Below are 20157 nucleotides of genomic sequence, written 5' to 3'. Positions count from 1 at the left end.
CATGTACATTTCATTACTTATTTAAATTGTGCTTGTTTATTTTCTGTACACCAAACCAGATCTTATGGAAGGTTTTTGTGGTTTGAGAAAGCATGGATTGTGCATACATCAGGCAAATACTGTACTGGATTCACATGAAGAGAAGGACACAAAAGTACAGTGGATGCGCACAACAGTCAGTAGCTGCAGATATGGACTGTATTAGAAATCTGTGTATGGTTCGATGAATTCTATCTGATTTCTGAGTCCCGAATTTGGAGAAAATTGTAGTTTCTTTTAAGCGACACAAATGAAACTATGTCTAGTATTTGTGTTTGGCCTTGTGGCCAACTTGCCTCTGTCACATTCCATATCCAGGCCATTCATGCACACTCATGACACCATGCATATTGTCAAAGCTCCAGGCCTTGATTCAAAGTCCTCCTGAGGTCAATATCAGTAGCACCAATATGCCATTGTTTGTCTTGTAAATCCAAGACAGAACTTCCAATTACTTCTACTTGTATGTCAAAACAAATGAAAGTATATCATTGCCCCAGAACCTTCTTTGAAGATGTCTTTGAGCACAAAAACACATGCACTAGCTGGCAGAAAGTAATGATGTAAAATTTACTTTGAGAACTGGTACTTCTGTGCAGACAGAAATAAATGTCAGTCATATCGACAGGGCTGAGATGAAAGAGGGCACGGGCCAGAGAATGTGATCCAACAGAAGATGCTATGAAAACAGCCACAAGGACTTCTGAGGGATCAAAGGCCTTGTAATTCTTAGAAAAATAAAAGGGAAAATTTTTGCTTTGAGATAAGGGGCCAAAACAAGACAGGCAATTTCAACTAGAACCAAGGGTAAAATGTGCTCAAAGTGATGCCATGGGAATGGACTGAGCCTCTTGTGCAGCGAGAGAAATCAAAAGAAAGCTGATATGGAGGCAGCAGCAGTTACAACACTGCAGTACAGGACAGTGCCACTTCTTACCCAGCTCAGTTATCATTTGTATGCTGGTCCCACTGCTTTTATCCTGACTGAATGAAATCACAGGCACTTTTTTGCCTGGCTTTGCTAATGGCGCTAGACAAGTGTTGAGGAAAAACAGTTACTGAAGCATGTCAACAAGGGAAAAAAAAAACATAAAAACTCCATTTTTAGTACAGTTAATCAAGTGTCAACAGCCTCTAATTGCAGAAACTGTGTTTTCAGATCTGTTTACAACTACTTAACTGAAAAAAACATGCAACAGTACAGCTAGCATATCAATCAACTGACACAAATATACAGCAGCAAGCATACCTAGTTCTGTTATGATGGGAATATTTGCCCCAGTTGTCACAGAAGTCTGTCTTACTAATCCATGGACTGGGCTGTTTTCAGGAGAAGATCTATCCATCCCTGGTGGTGTGAAGCCTAAATGGACACAAACATGACAAAAAGCCTATCTGTTAATGCAATATTCAATACTTCATCAGAGGCTACAAACAGGCATATCAGCAGAACTAATACACTGAGGCTATTTCATCCATTCCCAGCCATTGGTAAAGCATAAAGTTGCTGAGTGTGATGTTACCGTATTCTTGACAAGGTCCAATATTAGTCTATATATAATAGATGTGACACACTGCTCATTTTGTTTCCCTTAGATTGTGTGTGCATGGAGACGGAAACCTTTTACACACACACGCACACACAAACACACACACACACACACACGCGCACACACGCACAGAGCATGTACAGTATGGAGCCATGAAATAGAAAATAAGTGACGCAAGATTGAATTCAAATTGACTTGACATTCCTCAGACTGACAAGTAAGCACATTAAATCACTGATGCTGTATGTATTATACATAGGCCATGTTTTGACATCCATCACTTACTGCTGACTAAGGCAAATGCGAGGTCATACATGTATTAGAGGAATAATGAAATTGGCAGGGGTTTTTTTTCTCTCCTCAGGTCAAAAGGTTCCTAAAAGCATTTCTCTCAAAGCCAAAGAATGACCATTATTGAAGGCCATCTGAAGCCAACCCAGTGTTTCAGTTGCTTTTTTGAGCGCTATAACATGCAATATTCATAAATAATACACTCATATGATTTATATAAACTAGTTCCATGTTTTGAAACATGGAAAATGTGTAAGCCAGGTGAGGGTTTTGTGCCAGTGCTGTGCTTGTTGCCACCAATTAGGTTTGTGAAGAAACCAGTTGCTACAGTAACCGGAGGAATAGTCAGTAGGGTTTACTGTCAAATGCAATGACACCAGGTCAGCCAGGCAGCACCCAGTGAGGGATATTCTCTGTGCCAGCGCCCTGTCCCTTCTAGGCGGTGCAGTGAACTATGATAGGGCACTCCTTACCTTGGGAATTAGCCTGCAAGACCCCGATGCTGTCGTCAAACTGCATGGATTTGATGTTGAGTGACGCCAAGATGCATTCTTTGTCCTGCAGTGATGCATCGTCAATATTGTTCTGATTGGCTGACAGAATGACACACATGTCGCAGAGGTTGATGTTGACAGCCCTCAGATCTGCCCGACTCAATGGTGTGCCCTTTGAGATGGAAGTGAAGGAGAGAATTTGTTATCTCACCTACATGATACAAGAGGTAACTGAAAATGAAAAATGAAAAAACTTATAAATGGCAGTTATCATCCTTGAGCCTTATGACAACCCTGTCTCCTACCAAAATGTTTATACACTAAAATTTCATGTTCACTGGCAGTATTTTTCCAATACAGGACATGTGGTGTTCTTATATTGCACAGAAGTCATAGGAACAAATTAGAGGTGAATGGTTGGGTGTACAAAGGACAGGACTTTGACAAACTTTCCTGCAAGTACCACTTGTTGTTAGGCTTCTAAAACACTTGATTATGGTTAGGAAAAGATCAATCTCTTGGTTAAATTATGAAAAAGTCAATGCTGAGTTGAAGCATGAGATAGGAAACACTGACTTTTTCAATAGCAAGATGACAATTTTCCCCAAACCGTCAACAAGTACTTTGAGTTGCCTTCACATAACCAAAAACATTCATCAAGCTTTAGTTGCCAGGATTAGGTATTATAGGAAAAACAAATGAAATACTGTATGTTGACTGTGAACAATTTGCAGATACATTCAGTGAAAACATTTAACATTGGCAGTAGAAACATTTCCTGCTTTAACTAAAGATATTGCTGATGCAAATTAGCTGGATGATAGCATAGTTTTTTAGGAGACAGGGTTGTTTATTTGGTTAAACCTGTTACAGTGAAAATATTTGAAATGTGCTCACTCACAGGCAGAATGGAGACTTTTGGAAAATTGTGAAGAGTCTCCCACTCGCGTTTCAGATACTCAAGGGAGCCGACAAACACGATATGCTTCAGCTCATGGTAGTGAAAGTTGCTCGCTCTCAGGGGCATGACAAAGTTTCGCAGACCGATCAACGCTGACTTCACATCTCCAAATATGCACACAACCACATGACCGCTCAGAACAGTCATCGCTGCCTCGCTCCGGGTCTGAGAGGGAAAGAAGAAAGATTTTAAAAAATGATGTTTGTGACAGGAATTTGGCATGAATTGGCTTTTCTAGCAAATGTTAGTGCTTTCTCCTCTCTCAGCTGCCTACTCACGCAGTAAAATATATCATGCAGTTCATGACTGCAATAGACTATGAAAGTAATTTGAAAAATGGCATATGTATTAGTACAAGAAATGTTCTATGTACAGTGCCCCCATATAGCAAATGACATGTCAAACACCTCATTACAGAGTGTTTAAGTGCCCTGTCAACCTCTGATGGCGCTTTGTGACATGACACATCTGTCACCGCAGAGAGTGTCAGGGACAAATGACGTGTGCCGAGCGAAGGAGCAGAACCCACCAAGATGACCTTCTCGATGTCTTTGGACGGGCACCAGTGAAACATCCCTGTGGAGTCGTATTTCTTTACGTTCTCGTCCATGCTCTCGATCTGCTCATTCCCTGGGATGAGGAGCGGGTCATGTCTAATCAAACAGAAAGACAAGAGGGAGGGAATGAAAGAATATGATAAGACACCGAATTAAATTAACTGAACTAGTAAAGCATAATTATTATGATAAACCTAAGAATATAATTCACAGGCAGACATAAATAATAATATTAAAGTGCAAAAATGAGATATAGTACAATTAAATAAAAAAATAAGCAATAACAAATAAAACAGAAGACATGTAAATGCTAGAAATAGAAAACAAGTGATAACGTTAATAAATTATGAGTTATACGCTCATCCAAGGTGAACATGAAGCAGAAGACTGTATATTATTACTGCATAGTAGTTATATCTTAAAATACTATAAAATACTAAAAAATACTCCTATACTTTATACCTACAGTATACAAAAAATCTTCAAACACTTAAATCAATAGACCATAAGGATATACAAACACATCACTTCACCAAAACCCCTTCAAAAAGTTGCCTTCCTTTTTCCCCCTCTTTGCTCATTCCTGTCAGAGGCCATCTGCAAAAATGCCAACAAAACTGCCATGTCATCAAACAGAGTGACATTAGCGGCAGCAGCCAGGCGGAAGGAGATGGCAGCAACACAGCACTGAATGGCATGAGCACGGAGATGCAATTACGCCCCCTTACTGCATACAGCTTTTGACGTAGTGTGCGGCGTGGTAAAAGCTTTAACATACCAGACTTTGAATATTTCAGCAATTTGCCCAATCATATTTGCTTTCCAAAGTGAAGGTTATTAATGTTTAAACAGAGCATCAGAACTACATAAACTAATTTCACTGAGCACAGCGGTGACCTTAAGCCTGCCCAGCACTGACCACTAAAGTGGTCTCCGAACATGAGAACCTGCGGTTTTTCCTCTTATTTTAACTAAAGTATATATATACATTTAATCTAATGACACCAAAAACAATTATTTGACTTCCAAACCCTTCACCTCTTCTCCTTCCCCCCTCGAAATTACAATTAAATAAATTACATACAATTGAATAAATAGATTAAATTGCAAAGACATACATAAAAAACAAAAGGCATTTAAATTAAACATAAGTCAAAAAGTGTAAAATCATGTCCAGTATCACAGAAAATAATAGAATTGAATAAAAACAGAAATAATGCATCTTGAGTTGATATCCGACCTCAGTTGCTAGGATTTTGTCTAAAGTCACTCCAGTGCTCATCCAAGAGAGAACATTTTAATTTGGGATCAAACATTGTTTGTTCAAAGGCTCTAGAGTATATGATGCTATTTCTTTGAGCAATACATGACATTTTTTTAAATTTTTAATTTAAATTTAAATTTACTCAACTTCAAACACAAAAATGTAGTTCTGATCATTCTTACAGTATTAAGGTTCCTGCAGATCTGTTGTAACCAACGTGACACATTTCCCACTCATACATTTTCTAAAACACTTATTGCTGTTCAAGGGCTGTAGCCAATCCTGCATGCATTAGGAGAGAGGTACTGTAGGGTGTACCCTGAACAAGGACCTGAACAACAGAAAAAACACTTCACGCTCAAATTTACACCATATTATCAAGAATATTTATCTGATGTGGATCTATATTACAGATCCATGTGGCAAATGTATACAAAATTACATTTAAAATAATCAAACTGATGTTCAGTGAATTAAACCATTCCACTGGTATGTATTACATTAGACAAAAATTAAATTAAATGTGCTTGGAGTTATATATTTGAATAAAAAAATGTATAATGATAGCACAATATGATCAAATCATCATGATATGATTCCACTGAAAGTTAACAATATGGAATTACTGCCAAGTTTCCGAGTCACCTACCCTGCATGTCTTTGGACTGCGGGAAGAAACCCACACAGAAGAAAGGGGAGCATACAAACTCGACAAAGAGAAGCCCTAAAATGAAAACCTCAACCCTAACCATCAGCTACAGTGGTAACCACGGAGGCCGTGTGCCATCCAACACAATTCTCTTTGCACTAAATCGACTTTGTTGGATTCAGATCAGAGTTGAAGATGTTATCTTGTGAAACCCAGACAAAAGCCTTCTGTTTCTGTCCAAAACCTTTTAAAGACTTCAAGTCTTCTCCCGTTAAGAAGAGCATCTCTTTAATCCATGTGAGTACTTAAAAAGAATGCTACCTTAAGTAACATGTTAAGTATGCATGAAAGTGTCAGCTGAAACTACCATCCCTGAGGCTGCAAGAGACTGAAGCCAAAAAAGCTCGCCTTTGGGCTGATATACCCCGAAGGCAAGTCCTGTATGTCCTTTCAAGAATGGAAGTAGTTGGAGAAGGTAATGTCTTTTCTGCCACTTTCTACCTCTCAGAATCACATCTGTCAAAGCAATGCTAATTTGAAAGGACACAGTGTGTGCACAGTAAAGTCTGTGGGTGGAAGTATGTAGATATTATCCTTTCAACGAAACACGACAACATTAATGTACAATGCAGGAGGCTGGAGTAAACATCATCTACAGTTTCTTTATAGAAATATTACTGTAAAACTCAAAACACATTGACACCTTAAACTCCATGTCATTTCTGTGTGGGGCTGCAGCTAATTAATATTTTCATTATCAATTATTTTAACAATTCATTTTATTACTGTTAATTGTCAATTAAGTGTCAGACAGTAATGAAAACGGCCATTACAATTTCCAGAGCTCATGGTATTGTCACCACATTTCTTGTTTTTGTCTGACATATACAACATATTAAATTTAGAATGATATAAAACAGAGCAGAGCAGCAAATCGGTGATGATTTGTTGCTTTATTCTGTTTCTGAAGCTCCAAAAACATCAAATCAAAAACAGAAAATAAAGGTAAACATGGGTATAGACTCAAATGAAAAATGTGTCTTATTCTGAGACATTCTGTGTTGAAACAATTGTTTCACACAAAAAAAATGCCTGAAATCAATTTTCTTGTTGAGGCCTGGATATACTGTTGCATCAAGTTTCAAAATCAAAAAAAGTCTTTTTGGAAAAGTGCACCATACCCACCTCTTTCCAAACCCCCAATTCTTAATAAACAGGCATTGCTAGTAGTCATTGCAGATCTTTTAAGCATATTTTTGCTTGATCAATGTTGGATAATTTCCTGTATATCAAGTAATGTATTGATTCAGACTATTTCTATTACAATCATACATTATCTCCCACAATTCTCATTGTACTCTGATCAATCATCAACTTCTGCTAGAGTCTGGAATCTGTAATCTTGTCTTAATAAGAGTGAAAGCATTTAGAGGTTTTACACCACAGCTAAATATTTCATCAGAAGTCGAATGTTTCACCACTCAGTGGAGCCGCTGTCACTTCAGTTTGTCCTTGTGGAGATGACTGGTGAGGCAAAGCTCTGCCAGGATAGCTATCGCTCACTGTCAGCCATGACGGCCTGTCACTATCCTGCACTGCCAATTGCCTCAGCAGTGCTGTAGCAGACATGACGTGTATGTCACGGCACGATCCGATGTGACCAAACACGTTGTGACATCTCACAATTAGATGTGTCTTATGACCCATCAAGGAGCCTGTGGAAATGGTGTTAATTTCAGTGAGGTCGTCATTGCTAAGTTCCAGACAGGACGTGTTAGTTTGCTGATACATCTGGAAACAGGAGACAGGTCCGCTTCCACAGCTGATCACTTTCTTCTTTTGTGTGCTCCGTTTCATTACACAGAGCAGAGGCGTCTGTGAGTGTCATTTCCGTAAGCGCACTCCTAAACATTCAAAATGATCAGCAGCATAATTCACTACTTAAGTCGTAGGATGACACATTTGACAAGACTTCACACGTCATGACCGCAAAACATAAGGCCAGGTGTCTTCTAGAGGAGTGTAATGACAGCTGAGAGAGACATAAAGTAGAAACTAGACATGCATATTATGTAGATTTTCTATTTCAGCATCACTGCAGTGGCTTACTGTAATACTGCAATTCAGATACGAGCACCGAGGGCAGGCGAAGTCTTTGAAAATCCTCCCCATCATGCAAACTGACAAAGGCTTGCTCTTCAAAACCCACAGCCAATCTGTTGATCATTACTTATTTACGAAGGCCTTGAGGCCGCAGGTCCTGTAAAAACACATTTGATATAGTATACACCCAGATGTTTTTTTCTCCGCATGTTGCAATGAAGTATCCCTTAGGCTACCGCAGCGAATCCCTCTCTAGGCAGCAGACACACTGTATGAAATAACACATCAACCTGTATCGTACAGTGCATTAACATGGCAAATAGATGGGCTGGTTTGGTGGGTTGATATTTAGCTGATGGCTATTGCCTTAGAAAGCCTGGTTTTGTTACCCAAGAGTCTGGAAATCACCCGGAGCGATTCAACTTTGGCACCACTTTGAACCAAATCAAACAAGGGCAGACGCCCACCTGAAAAAACAGAGGCTATAGATCAAAGGAAAATGCTAAATTATGCCTATAAACATGCCTTTCAGATATAATACTGAGTCATTCTTATGACCACTGTACTATATTGTTGATCTGTATTGTACCTCATAGTATTAAAATATACAGACATTTGTGGATTTAATTTCTAAATGTCAAATGAATAGCAGCAGTATTGGCAATGGGAACATAAAGTCATCTGTCAGTTTTAATTAAATTACATATGTGCAATTCCACTTTGTATACGTCAAGCTGCAGGACTTCCCTGTTGCCTGCCTTCCTTCCTTATACCATGGCACTTAATGACAATGACTATTACTATTATCATCCCTGTAATGGCCTCATGTTGAATAACAGTGTTATCTCTAGTCAAAATCAATAAGTGCTGATTTAATTTTACGGGACAAGATAAAAGCAAGGTAGCATTTGAATTCGCCTTTCATTGTGAGGATACATATCATCTGTGGCCTTACGTGCTGAAAAGAGCTCACAGGGATCTGACAATAGATGAATAGCCTTGGGCTATCTATCCTTTAGAGCCTCTCTGACTGGCTGGTGCTGTCATTAGTGCCATGCCTGTTTAAGAGCTATAGTCAGTGGGTGTCACTTGAAACCTTGTGGCATAGAGCGCTTCTGCAAGTCTGAGATGTTTTTCAAGAAAACAAGAGAGCAGATGTTTAAGATGTTGTTTTTAGAGTCTGAGTGATACTGGATTTTTAAGGCTGATACCAAAATTTTTAAAATCCAAAAAAGATACTCTATTTCAGTCGATATTTGCTTTTTAATATAACCAGAAAGACTTTTTTTTTTTTTAAAGGATCCCTAAAGCTGTTGTAATCAGTATCTTGCTAATAGCACTGGATTAAATGACTTTGTAGTGGTACATAGTGATGAACCCAAAGTTTACCCAAATTACCATCCGGCATGCAAGTTCCCCTCAGCTCAATGGAGCATTTTAGCCTCTTTCAACTAATTGTTTTGGTTTTACAGCCCACAACTGAACTATTTTGGTCCAATCTCACCACTTTTGTCAGCTTTGTTTCCAGCTGCAGGCTGCTTTTTTCAGAGGGAAAATGCTACCTGCCCAGTACCAAACAGTAGACAAACAAAGTTAGCTACTAGCTGGTGAACATAGCATTAAGCAGATAAAAAGCAGGTATCTCCCTTATGGGTTGATGGAGACCAAAACAGGGCTAGAAAAAGAGTACATTGCACTTATATCTGTTGGGAAACATAACTCCAAATGAATGCTGTTGCCCCATGTGTGCTAGATATATAAACAAGTAATTGTTTTCTAATACCCTCCACAAAACAGCCTTATAAGGTGATAAAATGGTATGGTGGTTCTGCTACCCCACAGTGTCCAATCAGTTAACGCTTGTTTAAATTTGGTTATTAAAGAATTTTGACCAAGCTGTACACACATTATCTATGATAAGCTAAACTCTGCCATGCTGATATATCTCTCGGGTTTTAATATACTGTATAAGCATTTTGAAGACAAACAAAAATCAACGTATACAACCTAAACACACAGTCAGACGCAGCAGATACCATATGTCATCAGTGAAGTCCTACCTCATTATCTTCGGTGAGGAGTTTGGAGAGTTTCTCATGCCTCCATTGCGTTGCTTTTTTTTAGGCGAAAGCGCCGACTGTTGGTCCTCTTCAACTGCAACAAGAAGCAACAATATGAGGGAGCGAACTTATCAGAAGACACGCAAAAATCCACACATCAGTGACAGCAAAAGGAACGCCACACCACAATTTGAGGTCAGTGAATTCAAAGAGATAGTACGGTTAAAGAGACAGAGTGGAAAGTGAAGTTGGGTGAAAACGATGGAATGGACAGGACACTTTAACTAGTGAGCAACAGAAAACAGTCCAGTGTTTGCATGATGACGACAGGATACATTAGCACATCATTTGCATGATTGTGTATGAAGATACAAACATGCAATAGTGCCATCATCAACCATCATGCCAATTGTTTTAGTTGCTTAAGCTACATTTTATAACTCAGATTATGTTGCACCGCAAATACTTAAAACCTTCATTAGGCTGCTTTAATTTTCCATCCCTTGTTAGTACAAATTTCCTCAACGCTCTACAAACTCAGACTTGGATAGCTTCTCTGTTGGCCATGCTAATCACTCACATTCTCATTTAATTAAGGTAATAACCTATAAACATCAAGCATTCAACATTATAAATAAGGCTCTCGTGCCAATACTGAATCCAGTCTGGATTGCTGGTCTTTCTTCATCTTGTGTGTGACGCCCTTGGCTCATATAATTAGGTTGGTCCTCTTGCCAGAGTGATTTATGTACAGCTGAGATGGCCCTTGGACATTGTCTTTATCACTACACAAAACTGCATTGAGCTCTTCAAAGGGAACAAATTACAAGTTTTACCCTCGAGTAAAGTAATCAGACAAATATTTTCACAAGCTGATATCACAGTGAAGGAAAACAACTCTACTCCGTGGCAGTCGCTGGTAAAATAAGCACAAGCAGCCACAAAAGTGCTTGCGCAAATCACATTTTAACATAGTTCGCCGTAGTTTGTAATGGGAATAGCTGGTTACAAGTCATGGAAAATACACTTGAGTCTTTTAAATGACTGTTTAAGCTGTCAGCAGGGGTTTTTTTGTTTTTTAAACAAAGAAACTAAAAGAGCTTTCATTAAAATTCATAAAGGCTCACTGATCATGCTCCTCTGCAGATGAACACACAATTTCAAACACTGCTAACATGTCTGAGTGTGACACCATAATGGAAAATGTTGAAGTACGGGGGGCTTCCAGTGGAGAGAGATGCTCCAACACACTGGCCCTTCACATCTTGCTTGGCCTGTTCAATATTTAATGTTTCACAGCTGACAGCTGCACACACTGGGTCATTAGTAAGGAATGCTACACATGCAACCACTCCAGCCTGGCAAGCACATGCTTTGGTTGTGCTGTTGTTGAGTACAGGCCTGCCAAACATGACGAGGGGAGGGGGTCGGGGGTTGGGGGGTGGGGGGGTAGGGTGGCCCTTACAGTGCCTGTGACTGAGAGTGGCGTTATTGGAGTGACTGGGATGGTATCTGTATTTCACCGGCAGACTACGTGCTCGGTGGAGCCGGCTGGCCTCTTCTGCCACCCCTGGTAGCCGGCCCACCTGGCCCAGGTCCCTGGAGCCCATAAAGCTCAGTCTCAGAGCGGAGGGCTCAGCGGGGGGCAGCAGGCTTCCCTTGCGGTTGTTTACCAACGGGACCGACACAGCAGTGACTCCGCTGCGGGGGCCCCTACAGACCATGCTGGCTGAGTTGTGGTTCAGTTTAGCTGACTTGTATTGATAAGTTGATGACTGGATTAGGGGCCCATCATTTACTGCTAAATAAAGAAGAGTCAAAATCAGCAGCTGTACAATGCACATTAATGGATTCTTCACTTGTTTTTTAGAGGGTCAATTCAGCCAAATCACAAAAAAAAAATATTTTTGGCTCAGGTTCCAGGTTTCTACCTCCACCTCAATACAATGTATACCAGGTGAGGGGAATTTTGTTTGTTCTGCTTAAATTGTTAAAAAAAATTCCATTTGAAAAACAGCAATTTGTCTTACCTTTAAGTCTGGATAATCCAACAACCTTGCTGTGAACAGTTTTTATTGGATCTACTTTCTTCTAAAGAAATACTCCCTATTTAAACTGTTTTCATAATATTTCATTACATTGTCACAGTTGTGTCAACTACTTTTGCAGGGCTTTAAATCATCAGAACCAAAATTCCATTCACCTCTATTGTATTGGGACAGCTGCTGAAATCTCAGAGACAGACATGTCAAAACATTGGAGAGGAATAAACAAACTATCTGGACAGCTAGATACCACAAGGGATAAGTACATTTTTTTTGTGTGATTTGAGTGAACTAACCTTTAATTCTTTACATTAGCACCAAGATAGGATTTGATTTAAACTGACTTCAATAAGACCTGCAGTGTGTATGTTAATAAAACATCTTGTGACTCTTATCATAATTAAAGCATATTCACTGGTTTTTGGGGGTAATTCTTTCTGGCACAAGAATGCTAATAACTGAATAATTAAATAACCTCATTTTTATTAAACACCACTTAACCACTTGGTATAGCCACCAATGAAATGTTGGATTTGACATTTACTTTGATATTTATAATACGCATGAATTAATAAATATGCTTTCAGGTGTTCCAGCTATTGTTATGCCATAAGAACAAGGAGGTGACAATGTGAATTAACAACCACTAGCTGCTGTATGCAGTTTATGCCCGATGAGAGCGGAATGAATTCAGTATCCATTTGAGTGTTTGAAATGTGAAAGCGTACAGTTCCACTGGTGTTATAATGGGGGTAAAACTGTTGAAGATAAAATAGTGACAATAATGAGGCAGAGAAAAAGTGTTTTCCTTAGTCTCAAAAATGGCTAGGAGCTAAAACTGGAGAATAGAGATGATTATTTCAACAGTCAGCTGTCTAGCAGATTATCCTCCCTGCTCTAGACCTCCACTATTCATCTGCCCCATGTCAAACATGCACAGCACTTCTCCAGGACAACACATTGTGGCATATTTGCTGCCTATCACAGATCCTGTTAAAGTGGATGGCCCACAAGGTTCACACTCCTCTGCTGGCTGGGTGAGAACTGAAGAGAAAATTATACTAACTCTCAAGTGTTACAGTATTTTTGATGCCGCTTGTCTATTCTCTAAAAATAAATCTCCATAAAAAATCCTTGCATTAAATTTACCTTAAATGTTTTAATGTTGTGTATTCAAATCTACACTGGATTAATTCATCCACATTCACAGTGAAGCAGCAGCACCATCTACTGCTGAGCTGCAATTGATACCTAACACAAACCACACATTTTCCTAATGCGTTGCATATAAAATATAATGATGGATGATGATAGACTGGACAGAGCGATGAAGACTGAAACAGTGAAATACAGAGGGTTAAAGACAGAACAAGTGGTGATAGCTAAGAATGCACAAGTGGAATGGGTTAGAAACAAATGACAAAAGAGAGAATGGAAATCAAAACTTACTTGATTTGATATATCCATTATAGCTATTTTTAGCTGAGAAAAATGCAGAGACAGATGAGAGGTTACAGGGAAGAACAGGTTGCAATGAAAGCAAATTATAAATGACATTTGAGAACTGAAGGCTGAGGGGTTTCTCTTTAAGGCACATATAAAAAAAAAGGTGTGCCTTGAAGACAACATGGACAAAGCAATGAAAAAACAAAACACAGGTCAGTTAAAAATGTTATTTTCAGTGATTTGGTCAGTAAGTTTAAATTGTGAAACATCGTCAAATGTTTGTAGGTAGTCACCTGCTGAATATAAACACATTTGATACTTTAAAGTAAGCGTTTATTTGGTGATTTGCAGGTAAAAGATGGCTGGGTTCAAACAGGGCAAAATTTGGTTAAAAATTTTAAGGGTTTAGTGTTTCAAGGTTTATGGCTGCAACTAACAATCATTTTCATTATCAATTATTCTGCTAATTATTTTCTTAATTAATAGTTTAGTCTATAATATGTAAGAAATGAAAAATGCCTTCAATGTCTTCATATAGCTTTACTGTCACATTGGGAAATCATCACAATTAAGAAGCTAAAACTAAGAAATGTTTGATATTTTCGCCTAAAAACATAAGCAATTAATCAGTTAGTTGGTGATTCTGTTGATTGACTAATCAATTAATCAATTAATTGTTTAAGCTCTATCAAGGTGACATATAACTGTTATTTTAACAGCATTAAATGAATGTTTTAGTGTGAAGTAAACTCTTATTACAATACACATTGAAATATAACCATTAAAATGTAACCTTGACCTCTAAAAATGTCAACCACATTTTCCCGGTTTTCACCTACATGTCTTGATGTCTTTTGACATGAAAATCACCAGTGCTTACTGGGTAGACCTGCAACATTTAGTAAGGATGTATGCATGTAACCAGACTTGCATTATGTGACAATATGTATTATTGTTCTAAAGTCTATATAGTATTGTCTTTATTTTTTCCTCCTCTTCCCCAAAAGCTTGTTTCTCCTTCCTCTACACTGCCTAAGACAACCTGCACGGATACATGGAACTTTTTGGAGCCGTGAGTCCCACACATGCTCATTAGTACCTTATTTCAACCCCTTGCTTACAATAAAGGTCATGCATTGAGCTTAAGGCAGGACAGTGACAGCAATGTTCAAACAGGGACCTTGCTGGTCCTGGCATCTGTCGCCTGCAATCGGAGGGCGCGAGCAGAGTCACAGGACTAACAGGCTAGCATCTGTCCCACAACGAGAGAAGAAGAAGGGGCGGGGGGCACTCGGCTGCCTGGTGGTTAGGAACTGTCAGGCTGAGTTTCATGACAACCGGTAGCACTCCAAAAATGAAAATGCAAACATAATTTCCATGTCAGGCCGTATAAGGCCTCACTCCGTGCGTCTCCCGCACTGTGTCGACAGCAACTCCGGAGCTCTGCTCGAGCTTAGCTAGCCAGGCGATGCTCAGAGCACACAACCCTGCAAGACATGTTGAGGGGTAGAAACGCCCAGGGATGTTCAGCTAAACACAGAATGGTCTTTGATCAAGAGACGTTCGCTAAAATTGTATGACAGTCTACAACATATTCCAGCAAATTGTATCAACGCTTTACAAACTCAGACACATTATTCGTGCCTTCTGCAATACATCAGTACAATTTAACATGCCCTCTGGCTTTAAAGGGGAATCACACTTGAATTGAGAATTCATATGCAGCTCTATTCGGTTCATGTCAATTCAAACAAGTCCGATATGATCCAGAACTGTCCTATTGTATTACTTACTGTATGTTCCTCTTATCGTACTGTTGTACTCTACTGTATTATTGTGCTATAAAAACTCTCAAAGCCAGAAACTACAATCCAGCAATGAATGGGACACTGGTTTATGTATTGAATGTGATTTGGAGAATTTACCGACAGTGGTTGTTCAAGGTTTTTTTTAATTAAATTTTTAATTTAATAAAACCTGTACATTAACCTCAATATCCTTCCCTTATATAATTCCCTTAGGTGCTCTCAAGACCATCTTTAAAAAAATTGTCAGTGGCATCTATACATATATATATCAAATCCTATCCTGTTTACACATTTCTGGAGGGTATATTAGTGAAATATTTTGATTAAATGAATATTAATTGGGTTATTATTGAAAAGATGAAGTTACCCTCTCCAGTGACATCATTATGGCATTTGTGCTTGCCTAAAAAAACAAATAATTTGATGAAATGCATAAAAAATTCTCCACCAGGAGGACTATAAGATTGAGTTTGCATCGAGAAAAGTGTGACAGGGATGTACAGCTTTACATGTAGGTTTCATGGTTTCATGTTGGCGAGATCACTGGAGGGGGAAGCACTCCAGAATCCCCTTCAATTATTTAAGTTATATCACTATTGTTGAGGGGAAGATTTGTTTTCACACTCTGCAAAAATTAAGGATTAGTGGCTGTTGATCTAATTTAAAGGTCAATTTGAATTCACATTCTCTGACAAAACACCAGCAAAACAGTATACCAGCATGCTTCACAACAGCTAAAAGTCACTCCAAAAGTAGCAACACAGGGGGAAGAGCACCAGCTGACTAAAAAATCATAAAGCTGAAACAGTAAAGCAACATCTATATCCATGACAGTGTTGATACAGCTGCTAGAGCTAGACACCACACAAGCTAAAAGACACACTGCACGGGTTACACAGTGCATGTTACAAACTTTGAAGAGCACATGTCATGGCGACAACTTACAGGCACGTAAAGTGGCTGAGCAATCATTAACAGAGACAGCAGAGAGTGGGATGTCGCGTTGAGGAGAGTCCATGTTACAACGCACATTAACTGGCATGCAAGAGCAGTCCCGCTCTGAGCGGCCGCAATCAAAACAACATGCCAGTCTCATTTTCTTGTAGGCGGGCTTCTTGGCTACAGTCATGGGTTCAGACGAGAGGAGAGGAAGAGCAGATTAATGGTGAGGGTCGTTCTGGAGGAAGAGTGGACAAAGGCAAGACAGGGCACAGAGGAAGGCTGCTGCTGGGATGCACATGATGAAGTTCGGCTTGACCGCGAGCAAATGTCAGATTTTTTCCCCACTTTTTGTGGTTTATTCAGCTTGGTTCATTTATGAGACTAGTGGGGTAAATATCATGAGGTCCTTAAGTCATGTGGTTTGTGGGTAAAAATGTGACATGACTGAGGGTGGGGGGGAAGGGCAGGTCATGAATTTCTTCAGCAGCAGAAGAAACTCTTTCTCATGAATTCCTGATTGACTTCCTGACTTCACCCCTATCCTTCACCTCTATATATCAACTATGCAATGAGACAATATTTGAGCATGTTATATGTTATTTTACAACACTATTGTACTGGTTTCTGATTTTTTTAAAAACTAAACAATATAAAATCTAACTGATAATTTAAACTCTTAGATAAGATGAAGAACTAAAAAAGTAAATGTGACAATGTCTCACATAAAACAGTTTTCTGGGCATATAAATAAGTCTGTAACAGAAATGACAAGTTCCAACACTTGTGTAAAACTATATAAGACCATAAATTCATTTGACATGTTCAAGTAACACATACTGCTTGATGTGTTGTGAGACAGTGTGCAGTCACCTCTGTCAATTACATCGCTTTGGGATATATGTCAAATGATTTATTTCTTTTATCAAACAGTTAAAATGAGAAATGTCCCTCATTTCTCATCCTTGCTTTTCTAAAGCCATGCTCCTCATGCAGGGATGTTGTTGTGTTTGTCAAAGGACCGCGGGGACATCTGGTGGTGATCTGGAGTATTACTGACCCAAGCAGGCATGAATGAAACGCTGATGCTCAGTTAATAATGGTGCATCAACAAATTTTTAGCATTATCTCAATAACAACAGATAGTAGTTATTGCATGCTCAACTTTTTATCCTTATCCTTTTGTCCTTATCTCTCTCTGTGTCGTCTTCCAAAATTGTTATTGTTGCTCATTTTTGTTGAACGTTTTTCTCGATTGAAAAGCGATGTGCACATGACAACGGGAAAGGATCCAGGCAGCATCAACCATTGTACATGCAACATTTACATTACATTCAAACAGATTGTTTCAATCAGTGACAGCAGGCTGTATTTTCGGAGCGGAAATGACTCCGCATTACTCACAATATATCACTACAAAGTGAATTTTTTAGAAAAGTGTGTCAAGTTCCCAAGCAGCAGTAAAATAATACACCAAATGTTAGTGTTACATATTAGCTGTAATAGTTAGTGTAAAGACAAGACAAACTGTAGTAAATCCAAGTGAAAGAACAACAAAGTGGCACATGATATTTTTAAAGTCTAGAAACATACAATCCATCCAGGTACCTGTGGTGTTAATAGTCTCTCTGAACGCCTGTTAACATCACAAAGTTATCAATGAACTGACAGCACAGACAGATTTTGTACAAAAGACACTATAGCCAACATCCACACAATGCATATTTAGACATAGTGAGTCTGTAAGGAGGAATCTACCTGTGTTAACTTGCTTGCTTTTCAATATTTTATCTATAATAGGTGGGAATAAGATTGAAAACAGAATATTGTGTAGATGCTCTTATCATGTCCATCAGGAGCAGACAAACATACTTGAGCAACCAACAAGGAAAGAATAAAAAAAGTAAGAATACTTAAAGGAATAGCTTGGGGTATAGCTTGGGATATACATGTATTTGCACATGTAGAGCAACACTATCCTCATATCTGTCTGTATTCAATATGAAGCTAAGTAAGGAGACAGTTATCTTAGCTTAGCATTAAGTCTGGAAACTAATAATCAAATGTGTTTAATCTGTAAAAATCAAAAAATGTAAAAAAAAAAAAAAAAAAAAAAAAAAATTAAAAAAAAGAACGACAAGATGTGGTTTTACAGGTTGTTATGTGCTGGACATGTTTTGGTTGGGCATAGTGACTTCCTGAAGACTCTAGTGGTTGCCTGGCAACCTCACGGTGACAGGAAGTGAGTTAAACAAATTAGATATAGCATGTCATTTAGTGAGTTAAAGAGGTGCTGGTGGGAGGATTTCATTACCCTCTGACAGAGCCAGGCTAGCTGTTTCCCTGTTTCCAGTCTTTATGCTAAGCTTCTTTTAAAGAAACAGTTCACCCAAATTCAAAAAAGGCAGAAATCCAGTGAAGGATATCTCAAAACCTAAGCACATAAAACCAAAACTTAACTATCTGCATGACACCACTGGAAATCTGTGTTTTATAATTTGGGTGAACTGACCCTTTAATGAGGGCAATAACTGATGTCATACAGAGGCCTAAACATGTAGTTTTAAGAGGGAAACTTTCTGATGACCTTTCTTCATGCACAAGTTACAAGATTTCATGAAGTGAATTATTAAAGCAGGAACTAAGTGGTTTGGACACAAAGCTATGTAGGTCATGTAAACACATGATCACACCGCTATACTAATGCTGTCTGCTGTTTTACTTTAGTCTGTGAAAGCCTGTTGATGAAGGCAAAGCAACTCAGACAATATATTAATATGTAATCACTTACATTTCTTGCATCCACATTTCTTTATCCTTTTGGGATCAGTAATGTCATCATGGCAAGCTTTACAGTAAAACAGTGCCCTATGGAAGAAAAACAAGAATCCCATGTAACCACTGTCCAAGATGCTGAAATAAATTGTTAACAGACATTTTATCTTCCCAACATCTCCAACAAATAGTTTCAGTTCACATCTAGTCACTCTTGAACAGAAACATTTAATAAAAGTATTTGATACAGACAGAAAAACTGGAAAATATGGAGGAAAATTCTGGGACATTCATGAGGTGAAATGTGCCAAAAGTTGGCTGAGAATTCCTTAAATGATGTTGACTTAACATTGCTTTAATCTGAATCTTACCCTGGACCAAGCAAAGAGCAGATACTTAGCTAACAGCTAACATAATCATCTATAAGCATGCTAACTAACAACATGTTAAGCTATCTGGCAAGTTGTCAGGACTGGCAGCATGCAGCCTAGTCCACCAAACAAACCAAACAAGCCTCTTACAGTATTAACATTTGAATTGTGTACAATCATATTAAGCTTGGCCAAGTTTTCTTTGCCCTTTCTCCTACATACTATTACTCAATAGAAATAATGTGAATAGAGATATGGTGTGTCATGATGCATTATGCAACAGAGCAGCAAATTCAACCCAGCATGAAAGAGCCTCTATCAGAAAAGAGACTTTACCGTTACGTTACTTTACTTTTCCCATTTATTACCTCTTTACTTCTTTGGCATCGCTGGCAATGAAGAAGCCCAGGGTCCCCTCCTGCATTTTCACATGGTTTCCAGGGTTTATCAGGGTGCTGTCAGAATTTATAGACCAGGGATGTTACAGCAGAAATTTATATCAGAATTCGTAAGGCTTTGCTGTAATCACTGGCAATGGTACTAGGCTGGCAGGATTAGTTCTCACACCTCACTTGACTGGATGCTCTGTTTATTAAATTAAATTGATGAAATAGATACTGTAGCAGTGACACTTCAAATGGTATAAAAATGAGCATCAGTGCTTTAGAGGAACCACTAAAACAAAGCTTTAGCTGTGCTTAAAGAAACAAATGGCCACTTTCCACATTAATTTGTCAGAAAGCCCTGTGATGTCTGTGAACAAAACGATTTAGACACCAATTAGCACGTTTTTTAAAGCACATTG

At 38.7% G+C, this 20157-nt stretch overlaps 1 protein-coding gene and 1 long non-coding RNA gene across 9 annotated transcripts in view; one reads left to right on the top strand and one right to left on the bottom strand.

Annotated features, from left to right (window-relative positions):
• LOC121886483 overlaps window positions 1-16815 on the top strand; it is a 31076-nt gene extending 14261 nt beyond the window's left edge. Inside the window, exons 2-4 of one of the 2 annotated variants that reach the window (XR_006092751.1) lie at window positions 10033-10163; window positions 14467-14531; window positions 16374-16815. This is a non-coding gene — a long non-coding RNA (uncharacterized LOC121886483). Of the gene's footprint in view, window positions 1-10032; window positions 10164-14466; window positions 15391-16373 lie in introns of those variants that run through there. The other variant, XR_006092750.1, reaches the window with a different exon arrangement.
• Window positions 1-20157, bottom strand: part of LOC121886477 (calcium-activated potassium channel subunit alpha-1-like) — a 97974-nt gene that overhangs the window by 16571 nt on the left and 61246 nt on the right. For 3 of the 7 annotated variants that reach the window (XM_042396472.1, XM_042396474.1, XM_042396473.1), the window contains exons 17-25: window positions 19721-19807; window positions 18998-19074; window positions 16213-16386; window positions 13463-13495; window positions 9969-10062; window positions 3865-3988; window positions 3276-3500; window positions 2354-2546; window positions 1289-1402 (exon numbers count right to left, since the gene is read on the bottom strand). In XM_042396472.1, coding sequence (XP_042252406.1) covers window positions 1289-1402; window positions 2354-2546; window positions 3276-3500; window positions 3865-3988; window positions 9969-10062; window positions 13463-13495; window positions 16213-16386; window positions 18998-19074; window positions 19721-19807 — 1121 coding nt within the window. Of the gene's footprint in view, window positions 1-976; window positions 1070-1288; window positions 1403-2353; window positions 2547-3275; window positions 3501-3864; window positions 3989-9968; window positions 10063-13462; window positions 13496-16212; window positions 16387-18997; window positions 19075-19720; window positions 19808-20157 lie in introns of all 7 variants that reach the window. The other 4 variants (XM_042396476.1, XM_042396477.1, XM_042396478.1 and 1 more) reach the window with 3 other exon arrangements.

Source organism: Thunnus maccoyii, chromosome 20 (assembly GCF_910596095.1).
Source record: "Thunnus maccoyii chromosome 20, fThuMac1.1, whole genome shotgun sequence".
Taxonomy (NCBI): Eukaryota; Metazoa; Chordata; class Actinopteri; order Scombriformes; family Scombridae; genus Thunnus; species Thunnus maccoyii.
Note: the sequence above shows the minus strand (reverse complement) of the source record. Positions and strands in the feature narration are given on the sequence as shown.